This window comes from Hemibagrus wyckioides, linkage group LG22, assembly GCF_019097595.1.
Source record: "Hemibagrus wyckioides isolate EC202008001 linkage group LG22, SWU_Hwy_1.0, whole genome shotgun sequence".
Lineage (NCBI taxonomy): Eukaryota > Metazoa > Chordata > Actinopteri > Siluriformes > Bagridae > Hemibagrus > Hemibagrus wyckioides.
Genome location: NC_080731.1, coordinates 12,632,071 through 12,651,291, shown reverse-complemented (window position 1 = coordinate 12,651,291; position 19,221 = coordinate 12,632,071). Strand labels below are relative to the sequence as shown.

Genomic DNA, 19,221 nt, shown 5'->3' with positions numbered 1-19,221 from the left:
TTATTTTGTTTCCATTTTCAAGCATATCTTTCCATTTTCTTTACTTTTTCTTTCTTTTTTTCCATTTCTCTTTTTTTTCTTTTTTGTTATTTATGGCTCTGGCTATTGAACTCTCTTTCCCCTTTTTCTGTAGTAATCCTGTGTGCTCAGACCCCCACCAAGCAAAATAAAAAGTCATCTCTTGAACCCAATCCATGTAGGTAGCCTATAAAAATTCAATTCCATTGTATTTGTATAACACTTTTAAGAATAGAATTGTCTCAAAGCAGCTAATTTACATTTAAACGTAACCCTAATGAGCAAACCATGTTCTTTTCCCATTCTCAGGGATTCAAAGCCACTATATGAATGACACAGTAATCCTTTATTTCTTGCTCATTTGGTTCAGTCTGGACTGCCAACAGAGTTACTACAGCTGCCTCATATACAGAGGCAGACTCTGATGTACTCTCATTAGCTGCTTCTCATTTTCTCAATGAGATCACTCTCACCTACAATCAGAGTATTCTGATGATCAGAGAATGTGCTGCCAAGCTGGTATTAAAGCTTCCATGGTGACACTAATGGTGGATCATCCACAAAACACAACATACTGAATGCTTAACCTACTTTTGGAAATTTGAGAAGCAGTGATCTGGAGACTACTGTCTAGTTTTTCCAGATATGCTTTATAGCAAGTTTAACTAATTCTTATACATCAACTATATCTGTATATATGTATTTGTACTTTTGGGTGATTCCTATACTCATTAGAGAACAAGATAAGAACTTCAGAGTTTTTTTATTCACTACATGTTGTTCAAGGCCTTCTGTGAATGCTATCCCATTCTACTGTATATTTATACACCATAACTATCAGGCATAACATTATAAGCAGTGACAGGTGAGGTGAACAACACTGATTATCTCCTCATCATGGCACCTGTTAGTGGGTGGGATATATTAGGCAGCAAGTGAACATTTTCTCCTCAATGTTGATGTGTTAGAAGCAGGAAAAATGGGCAAGCGTAAGGATTTGAGTGAGTTTGATGAAGGGCCAAATTGTGATGGCTAGACGACTCGATCAGAGCATCTCCAAAACTGCAGCTCTTGTGGGGTGTTCCCGGTCTGCAGTGGTTAGTATCTATTAAAAGTAGTCCAAGAAAGGAACAGTGGTGAACTGGCAACAGGGTCATAGGCGGCCAAGGCTCACTGATGCATATGAGGAGTGAAGGCTGGCCCGTGTGATCCAGTCCAGGGGAGCTACTGTTGGTCAAATTGCTGAAGAAGTTAATGCTGGTTCTGATAGAAAAGTGTCAGAATACAGTCAGGGTGTCCATGCTGACTCATGTACATGTGAGCATCAGAATTGGACCATGGACCAATGGGAGAAGGTGGCCTGGTCTGATGAATCACATTTTCTTTTATGGTATGGAAAGTATGGGAAGAAGGCAAGCCGGCAGAGGCAGTGTCAGCCTGTCTGAGGCAGGGACCAACACAGTATTAGGCAGATGGTCATAATGTTATGCCTGATTGATGTATATGGATATAATAACAATTAAAAACTCTCTAACTAAGTCTCTAATGTATGAGTGCTGTGCATGACTAATGACAAAAATCACATGATAGGGACCTTTTTACAGCTTCCCCATATCACACTAGTTGCAAAGGAAAAAACCCTGGTAGTGCCCCATTTAATCACAGGACCAACACACACACACACACACACACAGAGTGTTGATGTTCTGACTAAAAAAAATGTCTTAATTAATATGCAGTGTGAGACTAAACCAAGACCTTTCCTAAAGTAAAAATAAGTATTCTAAGTGAAAATGAGAGGCATGTACATGCAGATTTTATATATATATATATAGTATATACATTTAAAGTTTTCTAAAGTATAAAAGTAGAAATCCCACTTTTCCCAGTGAGTCTCCACACTTATCTGTCTGTAACCACAAAGTAATGAACATCTGTTCCATTAAAAAAGATTTACAGTAGGGGATTTCTCTAAAGTCAGTGTTTTGTAACTTTGCTTGCTCACTGCTATAAAAATCTTTATGAGCTGGGCTTTATTTTACCTGCTAAATGTACCAGGTACAGAGGGGTAAATGTAACTGCAATATTAGAAAAAAAAATAATAATAATGATTTGAAACAAAAAGAACAAACTAATAAGAAATGAAATGGACTTTAATATGGAAGTGTGATCTAATATATTGTTTCATGTTCCCTCCAACAAGAATACTTTAAAATAAATCGATAGATAGATAGATAGATAGATAGATAGATAGATAGATAGATAGATAGATAGATAGATAGATAGATAGATAGATAGATAGATAGATAGATAGATAGATAAATAAATAAATAAATAAATAAATAATCAGTAAAAATGGGTATATCTGGACTGGGCAACTTCATTAATTTTATGTCTGTATGCATGTCCTATTAATGCTTTTTATAGTGTGTTAAGTTGTGTGTTCAACAGTGTGATGCCTGCTAAAATAATTCACCTCGCTTAAGCTGAAATGAATTTTCCACCAGACAGACAGACAGAAAGAGAGAGAGAGAGAGAGAGAGAGAGAGAGAGACAGAGAGAAAGAGAAAGAGACAGAGAGAGAGAGAGAGAGAGAGAGAGAGAGAGAGAGAGAGATAGAGAGACAGAGAGAAAGAGACAGAGAGAGAGAGAGAGACAGAGAGACAGAGAGAAAGAGAGTGAGAGAGAGAGACAGAGAGAAAGAGAGAGAGAGAGAGAGAGAGAGAGAGAGAGAGACAGAGAGAGAGACAGACAGACAGAAAGAGAGAGAGAGAGAGAAAGACAGAGAGAGAGAGAGAGAGACAGAGAGAAAGAGACAGAGAGAGAGAGAGAGAGAGAGAGAGAGAGAGAGAGAGAGAGAGAGAGAGAGACAGAGAGAAAGAGAGTGAGAGAGAGAGACAGCGAGAGAGAGAGAGCTCCACCTGTTGAGATCATTATGCATTTTTTGTGTTTTCATAAATGTATCTGATAATTATATCCTCTTGGCAAAAAAAGGTTTAATTAATCATTCTTTATTTTGGGTAATTACACTGCTGGGTAAATACACTAAACCTTATAGATATTATGAGCATTTCCTGTAAACTGACAGCATATTCATCAACAGACTTACATCCTCCGATTATCCCAGGGTTGATCACATTTTGAGAGCCCCTTCAATCACACTGCTCACTGGTTTAGTAGACACAGCCCTGGAATTGAAGTCCAGCTCATATCTGAGCCATCTGCAGCCACATTTCTCAAAAGACTCTAATTTCCATGTTCACATTGTTTCTGTGTCTGCTTAGGCCTGTGGCCAAAAGGGTTTGTGCAATGTGGCTGGTGTTTTGTTCAAATGAAGAGATAAAATTTATTCTAACTAAATGGTGCTACACATAATAAAAAATAATAACGTTACACATGAGTACAGTAAGCAAAAAAACAAATACAACATGTACCATATGTCGAGTGACAAGTCTGCTCAAAGATTTCCATTGTACTATCCTGCTTTCTATGGCTAGTTGAAGCAGAAACTCAGTGTACAAGGCACACAGTTACATGATTCCTGTAAATGTGATCCAGAATCCAGGAGACAGGTTTTATGACTGAAATATGGTTTTACTACAGTCTCCATGCTACCAAGTAAAAAAAAAATCATTATGCAACCGTTTAAGAGGAAAGAAAATACTATAATGATTGTGCTGCATACTATAAAGCTGCCTGGTATACAGCTAAAGGGAGGGGCAACATACGTATTTGGCTTCTTCTTTTGCTATGCACTAGATAGCATAATGATAATATTAGATAAAGAAGATCATTCAGATGAATCATGTGTAACTGATAATAACTCTCGCTTTTAGTTATTACTAATAACATTCATTCTAAAAACTTAAAGTGAATTTAACACATTACATATAAGCAACTATTCATAACCTAATCCTAATATATTGCAGTTAAAATCCCTTTTCAGGATGCAACCCTTACAGTAAAATGGTCACATTCTGGGAAGAGAGCTGGAGAACTTACTGGAGGAGGTACTTGGTCACACCTTCCATGTTGAATGACATCTGAAAAGCATAAATCTCCCAGGCACCTATCTGGTTCTCATTCAGCAGCTGGGCTGCAGTGATCCAAAGGGGGAAAAAAACACAGCTGTTTTGACTGCTACTCCACATATGCGGATGCTGCCGTAGAGACTTCTGCAGGATCTGCATTAACAGGTCTAGAGATAGAACATTTCTTCTGTTTCTTCTACGTGAATCATCAAAATGGTCGTATGGGCAAGAGTGTTGTTCAGTGTACATGTGCTTGTGCAGCTAGCCTACATGGTGAAATCCCAAGGAATTGGTAAGTGAATAATTTTAACATTGTTACTTAGACCCCATGTGGTCAAAAATAACTGAAAGGGCAGATGGACCTGTATTAATGTATGGCATTAAGAATGGCAGAATTACAGTGCTGTGCTATGCAATATAATGTAATGATATTCTGAGCAGAATTTTTAAAAAATAAATGCATGAGACTTATATTGAATGTCTTGTGCTAAAATTGGATAATAAGGTCTGGTCATTAATAGGAAAATGTACAGGAAACTTATTAAAGCCTAAATGATTTAAAAAAAATCTCACCTGGCCCTGATTAGTGTCATAGGCAACTATGAATTCAAGCACTGGTTAACGTAACATGCTCATCAGACCTGAGCAAACCTGAGTAACTGAGTATCTTTCGGTGGTATCTTTCACTAGCATTCCACTGAAATGAGAAACATTTCCAGTTCCAGCCGTTCTTATGAAACTAAAATTGAAAAACTAAAAGAGAGTCAGTGCAGTGGTGTAAGTATTGCTTTATGTACATCATGGAGATTAATCAGCTCTCTGTGTTTGCAGTCTATGATCTCCTGGTGTCACCAGATTGTTTGCCTGATCTCCTACAAGGAGGACTGAAGAATAAGAACGTGAATGATGTTTTTATTCTGACGAGCTTTCAGATCCAGAATAAAGCTCCAGTGCGTGTTTTCCGCATTTACAACCCTACAGACAACGCCGATTACTTAGATTTCACTGTGCATGGGAAGCTCAACAAAGGTAACTTTACTCTATTTGAATTTCAAAAGAAAAATACTATTATTGGGACTAGTTGATTGAGTCATTCAGACTTGGACTTGTATTCCAAAAATAATAGTCATTTTGATAAGTTCAAATGTCTAGACACATTCAGACCTCTCTCTCTCTCTCTCTCTCTCTCTCTTTCTCTCAGTCACTTTGAGGTATCTGAAAAGCAATGGAAAGATAGGCACAGCCAGCTTCTTTAATGTGCCCTTGGCCGACGGCCGGCCGCACAATGCCTTGCTGCACTTCAGTGGGCTGACCCACGGCACACCTCGCATGGCTCTGTATGTGGACTGTTCGCTGGTGGAGATAGTGGAGGAACTGCCAGCTGCCCTCAAAACACTTCCTTCTGGCCCTAAGAAAGTCGCACTCAAGACCTTGACCTCTACATCAGGGGTATGAGTACACACTAAACCAGTGCTTTTCTAAACAGGATTGTTGCTAATGACTTATTTGACCTTAGATTTATGTTCAACAAGATCTGTGGCATTATTTCAGGATAGCATATCAGACCTCAAGCTCGTTCTGGGCGAATCAATAGAGAATGTTGTGACGCTCCAGGACTGTTCTCATCAGCAGGGGGAAACCATGCAATTACGGGGTGAGTAGCTTTCATGATGCCATTAGTTTATGATCTGTTATTATGGCATGGAGAAAAACCATTATTATAAGCCAATCATTCCAACAGGCATCTCATCACAAATGGAGCCAGGCCCCATGTTTGAACTTGTACAGATGATCCATGAACTAAAAGAGAAAATGGAGAAGCAGGTACCAGAAATGTTTTTCAGAAATATATAATATGACCCTGAATGAAAGATTTCCACATAAAGGAGGATTTTTCCTAGATCACGTCTTGTAATATTATCTTAACAGATCCAGGAGACCGCAAATATAAAGAGAATAATTATGAAGTGTCTTCAGTGTGGTAAGTCTCTCAGTCACTCTCTCAGGCCTGATAGAAACATATGCTCAACTGCATTCACTCAGGTTTAATAATGAGGACAATTATACAAGCAGGCTAACTGATGTGTCTGGTTGATATGTAGATGGGCAAGACAAGAGCCCAGAGGCTCAAACACTTAAGTGTGGTCCAGGAGTGTGCTTCCAGCAAAGCATGTGTACTGAGACAGAGCAAGGTGTCAAGTGTGACCCGTGTCCTGAAGGCTACGAAGGAGATGGATTCAACTGTAAGGATGTGGATGAGGTAAAACTTCCGAACTTCCAAAGCCAACAATCAAAATGCTAAATCAAAGTTAGTTACTATTGTAGAAATGCTAAATGCAAGAGTAAATGTTTTTGTTTAACTCTTTAAAATCTAAAATGAATCATGAATCATGAATCATGATGATGAATTGAAAAACAGGTTAAATAAATAAATAAATAAATAAATAAAAGATAAAGTTTAGCATGTTAGCATGCTTTTGGGTGTTCCCACTAATGGGATACCCTGAGGTATCTCCTCAAGGTTTCTTTCTTTTTGTGCATATTTTGCTGTGGCCTATAGCTCAGCTGTGTTAAGACATAAAATGTAACCGCATATGAATATGTTACTCAGAATGAACAGATACATTATCTAAACTGAATCTAATACAAGATGAAGACTGAGGGAATTAAGTGGTAAGTGTTTAGGTTTATGCAGGTGAGCAGTCAGATATGAAGTTTGAATTATTAACCTAAAAGAGTCTATTTAATTCATCCTTAGTAATGGCCTGGTCAAGGCTGTGGTGGTTTAAATGATGCTAATAAGTTGTTTAGGCTAATATTGTGAGGCTATTTGTTAAAATAGCACAGTCAGGTACAAATAAACACTCTGTATTTAAAAAACAAAACATACAAAAAGCCTTCAAAGAATCTCAGCCTCAGACGTCATGTACAGAATCCGTTGGCTGGACATCTGATGCATACGGCACACAAACTTGGAAACACTTCAGAAGTCGTCATCTGATTGGTTGGATTCTACAGGAGACGTGCGTGTTGGATTTTTTAAAGGTCCGCTTGTCATGACGCTTTGCTTCCCTCATGGAAGAAGGAAGCCATTGTGTTTACAACTGTGACAATGAGCACTTGTGAGGTCCAGGATTTTCCAAAGGATGTGAACTTTACTGTATAGACTCATTTACTTGCACAACTTTCTTTGGTCTGCTTTTGTAGGGATAGTAACCGTACATTTTCACACCATTTAACACAGAACAAAATGAACTGTGATGTTGATTTACATGTCAGTCAGACGCCCTCTTTGGCTGTCCTCGGCTAATAATCGCTGCTGTGGACTCCAGACCTTCTGCCGTCAGTGGCAGTGTGTTATACCCCTATTATCTACAAATATACCTAATCAAACCCATCCTGCAACCAGATGTTGAGAGACCATGCAGTCATAACACACAAGTTTTAAGTGATCAAAAGGTGGTTTATTGTTCTTTCCATTACACACAGCTCTAGCTGCTAGCTCTCAGGCCTCCGTTTTTAGTAGGACAAACAAATACTTCAATAAAAACCAGTGTAATAGCATTTTATCATGACTTTATTTGCTTCTCACCCAGAAAGCCATTGTTTTGAGTGGAACAATTTGGATATAACAGAGATTTTTATTAAAGATTGAGGTAATCTCTCACCATGAGAGAAAATCATTTCCAAACCCAGTCATTCAGATGCTGGCATGATGTTATGAAATGGAAATCTGGAGAGATTTTTTTTGTGTTGTGTTGTGATTTGTGTGCTTGTAGTGTCAGTTCAACCCGTGTTTCCCTGGTGTGCGATGCATTAACACAGTCCCAGGGTTCCGGTGTGAGAGATGCTCCAGAGGGTACAGTGGGTCGGAGTTGCAGGGTGTGGGCATCTCCTTCGCCCAGTTTCATAAGCAGGTGAGGAAATGATTACTGTCTAACTGCTCCTTACACTTTTCTGCAATGGTCTCGATTCTCTCTAGGATATTTTGATATCCTGGTGGTAAAGCAAGATGTCATAGTAGTGCAGCATGGCAGACAATTCACATTTCTCAACTGAGACCTTTTGAAGAGTAATGAACAACCTTTAAGGTTGCCACTATAGTACTATATGGTTAATGGTAAATTTCAATTCGATGCTTGTACAGCGCAATGGACAGCTTTACAGAAATATAAAATTTCAGAATATAAATGATAAAATTTTAACTCTAAATTCCAAAGAACTACTTAGGGTTCTAAGTGCACTTGTCAACAATAGTAGCTATACTCTGAAATTTTGGACTCATCCCTCATCACTGTGAAATTATCACTTTGGGAATCCTCTATTGGATCTATTGCCCTTGGAATACCCCATTACACATGCAATGAATTTTTAATCCAGTTTATTTCTTCAGTTTAGGTTATATTCAATTCACTGTCTATCAGATTACCCTGTTCTATTACCTAAATCTCTGTGTATCAGGTCTGTTCTGACTTAGACGAGTGTCAAAGGGACAATGGAGGCTGCACTCCTAATTCCTACTGCCACAACACAATGGTAAGAGATTTTCTCACTGATTATAATGGTGTCTATATTTTGTTCGCCTCTTGCACACATTGTTAACAAATTGAACCAACTGCTTTCAGGGTTCATTCTACTGTGGAGAGTGTAAGCCTGGTTTCACTGGAGATCAAACAAGTGGCTGCAAGCCGTTACCTCTTCCTGGACCTTCTGTAATTCCTGCTCCGCTCACTACTAGGCTGTGTGGGAACGGTCAGCGCAACCCCTGCGACCCCAATGCTGAGTGTATCGTGGAGAGAGATGGAAGCCTCAGCTGTGTGGTGAGATGTTCAGATAAATGCATGGCATGGGTTAAGCTGGGTTAGAGCAGGCGTGTTGTAATACCTACTTCCTCAATCAGTGCAACATCGGCTGGGCCGGTAACGGCTACGTGTGTGGGAAGGACACGGACATCGACGGTTTCCCTGACAGACAACTTCCTTGTCAGGACGTCTACTGCAAAAAGGTGACCCATATTTGCCATTCCTCATTTCATACTCCTAAGTGTTTATATGACCATATGGCCTTTTCTTCATCTTTAGTTGTTTGATTGCCTGCATGTTGCTTTCAGGACAACTGCATGTATGTACCTAACTCAGGCCAGGAAGATGCAGACGGTGATGGAAATGGTGATGCCTGCGATGAAGATGCAGACAGCGATGGTATCCTCAATGAGAAGGTATACACCGTCAATCATCTCATCCCAATACAGGAGATTTTTTAGCATGTCAAATAACATTCCTTGTACATGTGTAAGAATAATAATACTAATAAAAAAAATTAAAAAAACAGGACAATTGCTGGTTGGTGCCAAACATAGACCAGAAGAACAGTGATGAAGATACTCATGGTGACGCATGTGACAACTGCCTACGTATAAATAACCCTGACCAGCGCGACACAGACCGGGATGGAGTGGGAGATGACTGTGATGATGACATGGACGATGATGGTAATAAAGCTGCACACTGTGATTTTTAGCTGCTTTTTTGGAAACTTTTATACTGTAGGTAGATAGACCAAAAAAGTGTAGCAGCCTCTTTAAGGAGCCAGTTTAACAATTCAATTCAGTTCAATTGTATAGCTCTGAACAATGAACATAGTTGCAAAGCAGCTTTACAGAACATAGGAAACAAAAAACATAGTGTAAAAAGTCCTAGATGTTAGAAGAAATCATCCCTAGTGAGCAAGCCGGTAGCGACTGTGGCAAGGAAAAACTCCATTAGATGGAATGAGGAAGAAACCTTGAGAGGAACCAGACTCAAAAGTGAAACCCATCCTCATTTGGGTGACACCAGAGAGTGTGTACAAACATGGCAGTAAATGCAGACTAAAAAGTCTAAAACCTAATAAGCTCCCAAGTGGGATTTTGGCCATGTATTGATCACAAACCGAAATAAAAAAAAAAAGGAAACTGGCTTAATCATTTTTATTTCTAATCATATACTAACTCTTAAAATGTCTGCAACACTCATGTGGTGTCACATCATCAATAGAACAGAGTAGAGCACTTATACAGTGCGTTAATAGCCTAATAAAAAGACAAGAAATTTAGTCAACCGGGCCAGAGACGATTTCCTCATAGAAATCAGTGGAGTAAACAGATGATAGCGAGGCTGGGGTTTGAATGCCGTGAGTGATTTCTGCCTCAGCTGATGAAACAGAAAGAGATATGAATGAGGCTGATGAACTTGTTTTCTTTCATGAAGTCGCTTAAAAATGATCAGTGATCCTTTGAGGGAATCGCAATCAATCTTAAAATCTTTAAATGTAATTATTCGCCTTTTTCGCTTTATAACGTTGCTTTATTTGTACTTGTGCTTGAGATACATACAGAGATGGTTCAGTTCAGCCCAGAGAAGGACATTTTTCAAGTCAACTTTTAAAGAGGCTGCTACACACCTCTCATTTTTTTCCAAACATATTTGTATTCTCTCAGGCACAGAAATAGTGTTTTATATTATCTTCTTTCTTTTCAGACCATTTCTATACAGATTTGCACTTTCTTGTCATTTCTTATGGAGGAAAAGTGGAAGAACTGATGCCACTGCTTACTACAGAGCCCTAATTAAAAGCAGCTTTTTTATTTTTAATGGGGCTCCTTGTTAGGTTTTCAGTTGGCCTGAAGGGTGTTCTTACTGGGAACCCCTTTGAAGTGCCATATCGATAAAGCTCCTCTAAAGCACAGTGATGGGTTCCAGTCTGAGAGACACAAAAAAAACAACCCAGGCAGAGCTGGACATTTATAGTCTGTTCGTAAAGGCATGACTCCAGACACTTGACTTGATCATTCACATGCTGGTCATGTCTCTATGGGCAAAACCACATTTCCACCGTGAAGCCTAGCCAGGAGCTAATGACCAGTGGAAACTATTTTGCAAAGAGTCTAACTGAAACACTGCCACCTTGTGACACATGGCTTGAAATATGCAACACATACACAAAGGCATTATTGTGCTGTGTACACCGAAATTCTCAAATGCCTGAATCTATTTGCAGCAACAGTTTATTTGAGGGTATACAGAAACATTTGTTGATATTTAACTGTGTGTTTATGGGTTTATGTAATGACTTACTCATCATGTCCGGTCCGTTCTGATGATCAGGCGTGAAAAATATTTTGGATAACTGCCCCAAAGTTCCCAACCCGGACCAGGTCGACACTGATAATGACGGTGTTGGAGATGCTTGTGACAGCTGCCCTGATGTGCCCAACCCTAGCCAGGTACAATACAGCACTAAAGAATTCCTAGAAAACCATTGATCTAAAGTCTATGCTAAGCTAAGTGATTCAATTCCTCTCTGTTTTATACGTATAGCACTTTTAACAGTAGACCAGGGGTGTCCAATCTTATCTGCAAAGGTCCGGTGTGGGTGCAGGCTTTCATTCCAACCAAGCAGAAGCTACACCTGATTCCAACTGGCTAATCAACTGATCTTGGCTTTCAGTGGACTCAGGTGTGGCTTTTGCTTGGTTGGAGTGAAAACCAGCACCCACACCGGCCCTTTGCGGATAAGATTGGACACCCCTGCAGTAGACATTCCAGTAATAAATTTTATATGAAAGTGTGCAAAGGCAGACTGGAAAAACTCCTAGAAAAGACCGAAACCTTGAGAGGAAGCTCTTCTGGGTGGCACCAAATAGTTCCATTAAATCATTACTCAATCAGTACTTTTTTAGATCAGGTTGAATTTACACAGTATGACAGGACCTATGGACTTGGAAATGTTTGTAGCAAGGGTAGAGTAAACTGCTCCTGTAACAAAACAAATGTAAAGCACATGAGTAGGGTTAGTATTGAAGGTTATATGTCTATGTCTATCCCATATCTGCACATTTACCCAAGTATGACTAAACAGATGTTTTTTTAGCCATAAAGATCGAGATTTGTCTGGATCCCTGTACACTCACACTCAGGGTTTTGTTGGAAAAACGTTATACACCTTGCTATTATTCTAGGTACTGTTAAACCCTTTGACGAAATCAGACATGATTATAGGAATATTATTATTTACTCTCGTAAAAATAACTGAAAATATTTGACTCGGTTGTAAAAAGCCATTGCTTGTGGTTGCTTGGTCTTCTAGTCAGATGTCGATGATGACCTTGTAGGAGACACTTGTGATACCAACACTGACAGGTACGTGCATGTCACATATGTTTACCATATCAAGAATTTGACTGTTTAACTCATTCATCCACTGTTCCTAACACTTAATGTGATCGCAGTGATGGGGATGGACACCAGAACACCAAAGATAATTGTCCTACAGTCATCAACAGCTCTCAGTTAGACACAGACAAAGACGGGCTCGGTGACGAATGCGATGACGATGATGATAACGACGGCATCCCAGATAATAAAGACAACTGCAGACTGGTGCCCAATCCAGACCAAGCAGATAAAGACAGTACATATCTAACAATATGGCTAATATTTGTATATCTATATGTATATTATACAGTTGTCTTAATACGTAGTTCTATTTTTCTGTACGCTGACTAGACGATAATGTGGGTGATGCCTGTACCGGAGACTTTGACCAGGACCGGGTGATTGACAAGATTGACACGTGTCCTGAGAATGCAGAGATCACGCTGACAGACTTCAGAGCATATCAGACCGTCGTGCTGGACCCAGAGGGCGAGGCTCAGATTGACCCCAACTGGGTCGTCCTTAATCAGGGCATGGAGATCGTTCAGACGATGAACAGCGATCCTGGACTTGCAGTGGGTAGGTCTGGATTGTTCAAATCCAAGAACAATGTGAACCACATCAGAGACTATTTATATTACATAAAACGGAACAGTGAGAGTAGTCAATAGTCGGTAGAAAATGGCAGTAGATTTGAAATGTTTTAATCATAATCTAAATGGTTCATTGATGCTTCTCACAGGTTATACAGCCTTCAATGGTGTGGATTTCGAGGGAACCTTCCATGTGAACACGGTGACTGACGATGACTACGCCGGATTCATCTTCGGCTACCAGGACTCTTCCAGTTTCTACGTGGTTATGTGGAAGCAGACAGAGCAGACGTACTGGCAGGCTGTGCCTTTCCGGGCCGTGGCTGAACCTGGCATCCAGCTCAAGGTTCCATAACACTCCATCACTATCACTTTATCACTATTAACTGTTAATGTAATTATCATTCCGCTGCCGTGGGAATCATTAGTCTCTGTGATTATCATTATTCTACTCTTCTGAACTCAGACATGGTATTTTCAGAGCTCGCAGAAACAGGTCGGATTGAACAATACGTTTTTACTTGGCTCGTCAATGAGAATGGACGTAATTTATCTTAGAGTGTCATCGTTTTTTTTAAATCGAGGCGGTGAAATCCATGACTGGGCCTGGTGAGTTTCTGAGGAATTCTTTATGGCACACGGGGAACACCAAGGATCAAGTGCGGCTGCTGTGGAAAGATCCTCGCAACGTGGGCTGGAAGGACAAGGTCTCGTACCGCTGGATGCTGCAGCATCGGCCTCAAGTCGGATACATCAGGTGAGAGGCCTCATGCACTGTGTATATGGTCAGTTATGTAATATAATGTATATATTTGGGGCAGATGGAAATAAAATATCAGTTCTGATCTCTGTTAAAGTGAGAATTCAAACCAGCATTTAACCTATTAAGTCTATTTGGGGATGTGGAGAAGCTTAGTGGTTAAGGTGTTGGACTACTGATTGGAAAGTTTTGAGCTTGAATCCCAGGTCCACTAAGCAAGGCCCTTAGCCCGCTAATGCTCAGTTGTATAAAATGAGATAAAAATGTAAGTCACTCTGGATAAAGGGATCTGCCAAAAGCCAGAAATGTAAATGTACCTGCCTGTCAGTCAGAAAGCTCCGCCTCTGATGCCAACTAATAAAATCATATATTGCCGTCTATTCCCTGCTCTTTACTACCACAGTAAATGAAACATTGTAGAGCTTTTACATATCATTTGCTAGAAATGCTACATGTCTTTTATTCACCATTCCTCCAATTCGCTTGGAAAGGGTTCGTTTTTATGAAGGCACCAACCTGGTGGCAGACTCCGGCATGGTCATCGACACCAGCATGAGGGGAGGCCGTCTTGGTGTGTTCTGCTTCTCCCAGGAAAACATCATCTGGTCCAATCTGAAATATCGCTGCAATGGTGAGTGAACTGCACTTGGCGATTTTTCAGCACCTCAGATCTCCGGGAGGAATTGAATAGTGCATTTTTTCATTGTGTGTGTGTGTTACATTTACAGACACAATCCCTGAAGACTACCAGGAGTACGTTGCACAGGATTCTGACAGGAAAGAGGATACACAGGATAACAGTACACAGTAATGTAAAGGAACACAGTGCGCAAAACATCCTCACATGGCTAATCATTTGAAGGGGGGAAGAAAGGGATGATACAATAGGTTGGCTAGTGTTATTTAAATAAATCATATTATTGTTCCTTTACATGAAGTAGGGTTAAAAAGGACCGGCATCATATTCTCCAAAAAACTCCATTTGCTTCGTAAGAATGTTTGGGTAAAAAGTGAATCAGATCCTGAAGATAGAATGCAGAAATTCTTCTTTGGGCTTCATTCAACGTACTTGATGTATTCAGTGTTGTATGGAAAGCAGTCAGCAATCCTGACTTGTATTCTCTCGTACACAACATTCCTATTAGTTTCACTGTGAATACTAAGAATACTGACTCGTTCCTAATGCTAACTGAATAACATGCTTTAAGATGGATAACTGGATAATAAGCCAGAGGTTTAAGACTATATAAAGAATATGAACGTTTGCGGAGAGATTTGTGTTTACTAGTCTATGAAAGTGATTCTGTTAAGCTGCAAAAAGCTTATAAATGTTTATGAAGGTCTGAAATGGGACAACATGGTTCAGTTTGGGATTTATTTTTTTTTAGGAACGGGCAGCTTCAAAAATGTCAAGTGTCATGGAATCTTTTCCTAGCTTTTTTCCAAAACGCAATTAAAAGCCAACTTCTCTTTCCATGGAAAAATGAACACAACATTTATTTCTGTAATGTCTCTCTTTCTTTCTTTTCTTTTTTTATTTAAAGGTCAAACAAACAACCTCAAAAGTACAAGTTTCTTGCACAATTAAGCTTGGTTCATTTACAGTTTTTTTCCCTCAAAATATTTAACAAGTAAGAAAACAACATAAAAAGGCATTTTTTTTTATTATTATTTTTTTTTTAAAGGAAGCTTTTTGTATGGATATTTTTGTAAACAATATGTACAGGTTTTTCGAAAAAAAGAAAAAAGCCATGCAAAAATTAGTAAGAAACACAGGAATATGAGAAGTTACAGCATTGTAAATCGTGTAAAGTGGTCCCCTTTCAACAATAAAAGAAATCCGATTCCTTTTTACAAAAAGATCTAGCCTTCATCTTTAGCATATTCTGTTGCATCTACACACAATGTGACAATATAGAGCACCAAATAATTCACAGATATACACGTAGAAAGAGAGAATAAAGCAAGTCTGCATATATCTTATGTTCATCAGGAATTGTACGTTTCTTGACGTATTTGTAACGAGGTTTAAAACTAAAACCTAAAAACGCGCTCTCGGTTAAAAAGAGCTGCTCATTAAGTGGTCGTGGCACAGACGCAGCACTTCCTCGATAACAATATAAGAGGAAAGAATTGCTAATTTAGATTAATTACAGACTAATAAAAAGCAAAGTCAATAAGTGTTTAACGTCCATGTGATCTTCAGGCTCATTCGCTTAAACCACAGTAGGAGATAACATGGAATACAGTGTTGATGTAGTGGTACCTTGTTGACTGTGTTGCGTTTTGAGCTGTACGGACACACTGCGTTTAAGAAAAGCAACACATCTTTACTTCCTTTTAATTGTTAGCGGCGATGCTAATGTTCAAATCCAAACCAATATGCTATGCGTCTAACAAGTCATTATCTTAGAATTTTTAAAAAACACACAAAAAGAAAAAGAAAAAAAGAAATCCAGTTCAATATTTTTTTTCACACGTCCTTCTGACCAGTGACCAACACGCACAGATAAAGCAAACGCAACACAAGAAGCACGACCTTTACAGAGGCTATAGGCTTAAACTAACAAAACATTCTGACTAATGGAACGTGTGAAAGCTTACAGATTTGGAACATTTTGTGTAAACCGACTTTACACGGTAGTGTAACACGTGTGATGTAGTGATAAATGGATCTTATTGACACTGGGAGGAATCCATGCAAGTCTTGAGCATGAGTTCGGCTCTAACACGGTCAAATAATTAGAGCATCCAAGGCACTTTTGGATGTAATGCTAAAGTACTAAAAGAAATGAAGCAATGGAATGACGATGATCACCACCCAGCTTTCTTCCTTTTAGCACACAAAGCCAGAGTAGAATTACTATAATATACCGTTCACAAGCCTAAACTTAAAGGGAGAATGCTCCAGGAATGTTTGCTTTCCAAAACAATTACTTTTATTCTATTAGGCTAAGACATATATAATAGACTTAAGAAATCATGTTGTTCATAGCTATTTAGCATTTTGGTGTGAATAGTAAATGGCACATAAACACCAATATGAACACACACACACAAAAAAAAAAGACAGATAGAAAATGGTGGAATTAAACACATGCTCTTGGTTGACTTGCATAGAATACTTTATCTATCAAAAGATGCACAGATGCAAATGTAACCCACAAGACAGTAACAGTGAAGAGAGCCTGAGCAATGCTTTGCTTTCATACCCTCATGGTTTCTATTTCCTTTAAAAAAAAAAAGAAAATGCGATGTTCTCCTGATTAATCGAAAGAACATCAAAACCCAAACATGTAACAAATCTCCATTGGTCTGTCTTTAAGGTTTCAGGCAGTTTTGTCTTACAAAGTAAAAACGTTTAAATGGGACTTTTATAAACTCGAGCAGAGCGCTTTAGTGGTAGGACAGATGCGATGCGTATTTGGAAAGACTGCCTTTATGCTTCAAACCTCTTTGGGAAGAGCATGGGGGCCACCAGAGTCCACATGTAGAGGAAGAGACAAACCCAGCAAGACGCCATCTTGATCCAGAACACTGACCAGCTGCCTTCCAACAATCTCTCGATCTTAGCACTGTCGTAACTGCAAGGAAACACAGAGTGCACAGGAAATCAGCTCACGTGTCAGTGAGTCAACATACAGAGAACTGGATCGGTTCTGACTGATTCATTATACAAACACTACTTTCGGAGCAATACACTGGACATTTAAGAAAGATTAATAATTCAAGGCAACATGTCCTAGGTCAAAAGCATAGCTGATTCACATCATCATCAATCCCTACGTCATATTAAAAAAGATGCACAGAAATGAATACACATTGACATCACACCACATTGACATTAGACACACTGATATTACCTGGAATCCACTGTTCCACAACTAAAATATATATAAATGGCAGACAAGAAAGCCATCCTCTTCCCAAAAACAACTTAATCAGCCCAGTTCTCTGAAATGGTGAGCAGAGAATCTAAGACCGAGCTGAACAACGCAAATTATCTGCTGTTTGTGAAACATTGCAGTTTCCCAGTCAACTGTAACAGTGCTGGTCTATTGGGCAGTGACACAGTCTACTGCTCAGTGGAGTTAATGTCTCAGGCATGATCACTTTCAACACCCTGGAATGTTTACAAGGAGAAAACAGGACAGGAGCCACAACAAATATGCTAAAGCAGCTAGCCAGTACTCATGCTGAACAGACCAAACCCCTTGCATCATTTGGATTTGTACTGAATCTGATATAAAAACATACTCGGTTTGTAGAGATTATGTAGTGCCTGAACTATATTATATTGCCAAAAGTTTTGGGACACCCCTCCAAATCACTGAATTCAGGTGTTGTTTTTCAGGGGTTGGGCTCGGCCGCTTAGTTCCAGTGAAAGGAACTCTTAATGCTTCAGCATACCAAGACATTTTGGACAATTTTATGCTCCCAACTTTGTGGGGATGACCCCTTCCTGTTCCAACATGACTGTACACCAGTGCACAAAGCAAGGTTCATAAAGACATGGATGAGTGAGTTTGGTGTGGAGGAACTTCACAGTTCAACCTGATAGAACACCTTTGGGATGAATTAGAGCGGAGACTGTGAGCCAGGCCAAAACTGGGACCTCTGCCTTTACATGCACATGAACATAATATGGAGTTGGCCCACCATTTGCACCTATAACAGATTCAATTCTTCTGGGCAGGCTTTCCACAAGGTACTAAGTGGCCGAGCCCAACCCCTGAAAAACAACCCATGAATTCAATGACTTGGAGGGGTGTCCCAAAACTTTTGGCAATATAGTGTATGTTTTCATATCTGATATTCTATTTTTTCAGGCAGAGTGCGTCCCAAATGACATACTTATGCAGTTTACCCAGGCCGTACTATTCTACACCATTCTGTAGTAGAAACAGTGTGAGTAATGTGTTCACACTGAGTGAGTAAGTGCATCATCCGGGTTCTGCTTGTTGGAAGAAGTAGTGCACTTTAAGAACCCAGATGCTGCAGTTGTTCAGTGGAAAAAAATGAAGTGTGGAATGTTGGACACTTCACATGCACTCAACACACTCATGTTTGTTTACATTGAGGAAGAGGGGTGGGGCTACCAGGCTCTGATACTGGATGAGGAGCAAATTTCAAGATGGCTGACAACACTCCGGTGTACAAGACATCTTATAAATGTGTTTTAGATTAGCCCATGTTGTGATTTTAAAAATTTCACTGCGTCATTCTAACGGTGTCGTGTCGTGTGTGTTTCATGTCATTTGTAAAAGTCTGGGGAATGGTTTATTTGAGATGATGGCACCCTTATAAAATTCATACACTGGACTGTAGAGTACAAAGTGCATTGTGTATTGTACATCATTTTGGACACAGCTTTAGGTTTCAGCTACAAATCTACACACAAATTCAGAAGGTGAAGTTACAAAGAGTTTCAAAGTGACAGACATTTGTGAATTCCTCGTGGGGGGAAATGACTTACTGGAACCAGTTTGTGACCGTCATCATGACGTAGAGCGAGCCAAGGAAGAAGACAAAATGGAAGTAGGCATAGCTGTAGACAGTGCCCTCTTTCTCATCATAAAAGACATTCTGTCCCCCTGCAGTCCTCTCCTCCTCATCGTTTTCAT

At 39.5% G+C, this 19,221-nt stretch overlaps 2 protein-coding genes across 2 annotated transcripts in view; one reads left to right on the top strand and one right to left on the bottom strand.

The window, feature by feature from the left end:
• Nucleotides 1-4,125: 4,125 nt before the first annotated feature.
• Nucleotides 4,126-15,096, top strand: thbs4a (thrombospondin 4a). Its single transcript, XM_058375064.1, has 21 exons — nucleotides 4,126-4,341; nucleotides 4,881-5,078; nucleotides 5,251-5,498; nucleotides 5,601-5,703; nucleotides 5,791-5,873; nucleotides 5,979-6,030; nucleotides 6,152-6,309; nucleotides 7,829-7,966; nucleotides 8,511-8,585; nucleotides 8,675-8,869; nucleotides 8,950-9,054; nucleotides 9,160-9,267; nucleotides 9,381-9,540; nucleotides 11,195-11,313; nucleotides 12,177-12,229; nucleotides 12,319-12,500; nucleotides 12,596-12,823; nucleotides 12,987-13,183; nucleotides 13,422-13,594; nucleotides 14,089-14,228; nucleotides 14,326-15,096. The coding sequence occupies exons 1-21, from the start codon at nucleotides 4,263-4,265 to the stop codon at nucleotides 14,406-14,408; spliced, it is 2,877 nt and encodes a 958-aa protein (XP_058231047.1). The 5' UTR covers nucleotides 4,126-4,262; the 3' UTR covers nucleotides 14,409-15,096.
• Nucleotides 15,097-15,244: 148 nt separating this feature from the next.
• serinc5 (serine incorporator 5) overlaps nucleotides 15,245-19,221 on the bottom strand; it is a 31,570-nt gene continuing 27,593 nt past the window's right edge. Inside the window, exons 11-12 of the mRNA XM_058375065.1 lie at nucleotides 19,074-19,221; nucleotides 15,245-17,181 (exon numbers count right to left, since the gene is read on the bottom strand). Coding sequence (XP_058231048.1) covers nucleotides 17,037-17,181; nucleotides 19,074-19,221 — 293 coding nt within the window. The 3' untranslated portion in view covers nucleotides 15,245-17,036. The remainder of the gene's footprint in view (nucleotides 17,182-19,073) is intronic.

Bases quoted from the DNA above. Each gene is read 5' to 3' on its own strand.
- thbs4a (XM_058375064.1), top strand. From the start codon at position 4,263: ATGGTCGTATGGGCAAGAGTGTTGTTCAGTGTACATGTGCTTGTGCAG. The intron at 9,268-9,380 runs GTATACACCGTC...TTAAAAAAACAG, and splicing joins ATGGTATCCTCAATGAGAAG to GACAATTGCTGGTTGGTGCC. The intron at 12,230-12,318 runs GTACGTGCATGT...ATGTGATCGCAG, and splicing joins TGTGATACCAACACTGACAG to TGATGGGGATGGACACCAGA.